This window comes from Plectropomus leopardus, unplaced genomic scaffold (assembly GCF_008729295.1).
Source record: "Plectropomus leopardus isolate mb unplaced genomic scaffold, YSFRI_Pleo_2.0 unplaced_scaffold13460, whole genome shotgun sequence".
NCBI lineage: Eukaryota > Metazoa > Chordata > Actinopteri > Perciformes > Serranidae > Plectropomus > Plectropomus leopardus.
The window spans coordinates 1-3,205 of NW_024614348.1; the positions used below are offsets into that span (position 1 = coordinate 1).

Genomic DNA, 3,205 nt, shown 5'->3' on the forward strand with positions numbered 1-3,205 from the left:
CTTCCTCCTACAGGACACGCAGCAAAGTCCCTTTCATTGACGCCCCCCTCTTCCATGTCCTCACCTTCCACGTCTTCAACGTTGTCCCCTGGCCGAGCAAAGATGAGCGTTTCCGGACCCGGCAGTAGTAAATCCGTCCTGGCACCTGCTCCTTCCTCCTCCTCCTCTTCCTCCTCTTCTTCTTCCTCTTCCTCCTCTTCTTCCTCTTCTTCTTCGTCCTCTGCTACAGCTTCTTCGTCTCCTTCTGTCTCCCCCGGCCCCCCCAAGATCCATCGAGCCCGCAAGACCATGAACAGGCCTCCAATAGGGCAGGTGAGCCCATTTTTGATTCTTGGACTGAGCTACACTCTTGAAAAGGTGTGTGTTGCACCTTTTTGTGACCAACTGACTGTTTTTGTTTGACAGATGAGCCATGTTGAGCGACCAGTTGCGCCTGTGACACCTTCAGGATCCTCTGACTCTGAAACCGGTGAGAATATTGTCTTTTGTGAATAATCAAATCAATATTAATATATTTTTTATTTAGTGTCTTGTTTAAGCCAAATCTCACTCTGTCGTGGTTTTTGCTCATGTTTTTTGTAAGCTGCAAAAAAGAGAAAACTGGGTCACTTATCTGACGGCTCACCTGTGAAGTCCGAGAACGTTCCAGAAAATGCTCAAACTGTGGTAAGATAATGCTTTTGCTGGTTTATAATTTGCATTTCACTAAGCCAGGGTTTCAGTTGTCAATGTTGTCTTTTCTGATTTCTCTCAAAACTCAGGAAAAAACATTATTCCATAAGAAGGTGGAACCTGTCACAAAGACGGCTCCAGAGAAGAGCAACAACAGCGTGGAGAAGTCTGAGGAGGAGGTAACAGAGAAGAGTCAGATTTCCAGTCCGTCCACGCGAGAGTCAGAAAAGGTGTGATGCTGAGATTTATTTATTGTCCACGTAAAGTAATCACTCATTGTCAGCAAATACACACATTATTAAGAATAATGTCATAGCATATACATGTGCTTTTAATAAAAAAAAAAAACTGAATGGCAATAATTTTTCTTTTGTTCAACTTATAGTTGGAAGATGGTGGTGCAGAAACAAGGCAGCAAACTAAAGATACGGAGGGGTCAGTGAACATGTCAGATCATGTGAGTGATTCGATCTATTTTATTAGCTTGATTATTACTTTCTTTCTTAGTTACCGGTAGCTCAAAGGCTCAGTGTGTAGGATTTAGGGGGATCTATTGGCAAAAATGGAATATAATATTCATGTGGCTTCATTAGCTTATAATCACCTGAAAATAAGAAATTTTGTGGTCCAAATACACAAACCAAACCCTGGTTGTAAAGAAGACCACTTGTGTTTTTACGCTTTTGTGTTTTCACGCTTTTGTGTCAGCCACTGTAGTTTTTGTACACAGGAGGTGTTGTCGCAGTCTCTGCAACCTCACAGCAAGATGCCACTAAATCCTACACACCAGGCAACAGTCAGAAAGTCATAGTTGGGTTATATTTACATACTTGGAGAGTGAGGATTTCGCAGACGCAGATTATATCCCACTAGAATACTGAGGTGAAAGAAAAATGCCCAGTCTGCTGTTATTGTTCAGTGTTTCCAGTTCTTTCATATTTCATTACAGCTGGGGAGTGACTGAAACAGAGTATAGCAGCACTTTCTGCAGTAAAAAACACAATAAAAGCTTCTAAACACAAATGTACATGTTGTAGCAGGAATATGATCTGAAACCAGAGAAACAACAATCTTAGCAAGCATCAGGAAAGTAAAATAGGTCCTCTTCCAAACCATGCTTCGTTTACGTCCATGTTTGCCAGCTTGCAGTCTTTTTCTTTCTGTTTTTCTTTACATTGCTCTGTTTCTTTGCACTTTTACTTCCACAAAGTGTTGTATAGCGTGCAAACAGTGGTCGGAAAATAGTCGCTTACTGTGAAAGTTGCTTTAGTCGATCCAAAAATATTCTGCCTAGAATTTAAATCCATTTTTCTAACCTTTACAGACGTCACAATTTTATATGCATGCGGTATTTCTCCCTTCCAGAGTTCAGAGTCTGAATCACAGAAAGCTGTTCAGAGCAAAAACGAGAGCGAGGAGTCTTCGTGGCCGCAGTCAGACCAGGAAAAAGAGAGGAACACGGCTGATGTGGTGGAGATAGCAGGAGGTGAGTGACATTATATTGGTGGGTTTTCTTGAAACAAAACAAAACAAAACAAAAAAGCTTTTCTTCCATTTCACTGTACAACATTTAATGTCAAAGTGAAAACTAACCTCTACAAATACATTTAAATGAAGTACAATCTAAAATACATTGTACAAGCGCTCACTCCCCTTTACTGTGACCTAAGTCATTGCTGGTACAGCCAATTTGGTCACATAATGAGCTCAATAAAGATCACCTGTGTCTTATCAAGGTGTGGTAAGTGAATTAAGCTTCTCTGTCTAGAAACTCAAACCATTGCTTTTCCAATTTCCTACCAAAAAAACATCATGGAGACAAATAAAACGCACCTGTCAGGGGAAGGATACAAGAAAATTTCTAATGTGCATAATATCTTACAGTTAAGACAATTATTGAAAAAATGGAAAGAATATGCTACAAAGCAAAAGCAGGTGCTGGTCACCACGAGGTCTGTGAGGACTCTAAAGGCGATACAGAGTTTGAAAATTAAAAATTTGCAGAAGGACTTCCAAAATTATTGTTCCTGACTGTCTTTGCAGTTTTGCAAGGAAGGACAACTTGCAGTGTCCAGATGTGTGCAGCTGATTCAAACCTGAACACAAACATTTAAGGCTGTAATTGCTGCCAGAAAACCTCTATTGACTATTGATTTGAGGGGGTGAATGCTCATGCAATTATTTTTATTTTCAGAGATTTTTGTACTTTATAAAAGTATTTTTTGTTAAAATACTTTCGATTTAGTGTTGTAAAACCTCAGACGGTATAAGAGGAGAGATTGTTATTTATCAGTGTTGTATCGTCAGTATGTGTATTTCATTAAACTGCGTAATTTTCCTGCATGTACATCTGTGCTTATAGTTTGTCACGTGGTTTGTCCTCAGCAGGACGGTCGACCGAGTACACAGAAGTTCCCCTGGGCGCTCTGGACATCGCTGCTGCTGACAGTCTGACACTTTCGCCTCATCATGGTGCGTTTATAATACATACATGTCCCCAAAATCTGATTATAAATCTGAAAATCCTTTTCCT

General features: G+C 40.3%; 1 protein-coding gene across 1 annotated transcript; it reads left to right on the top strand.

Moving 5' to 3' along the window:
• Positions 1-9: 9 nt before the first annotated feature.
• On the top strand, positions 10-3,144 carry LOC121963965 (suppressor protein SRP40-like; the record flags this gene model as incomplete). The annotated part of the gene is made up of 7 exons (XM_042514202.1): positions 10-312; positions 406-469; positions 584-666; positions 762-902; positions 1,058-1,129; positions 2,038-2,158; positions 3,058-3,144. Coding segments are annotated over exons 1-7 (826 nt in total), but the record flags the coding sequence as incomplete, so codon positions are not given.
• Positions 3,145-3,205: the final 61 nt, after the last annotated feature.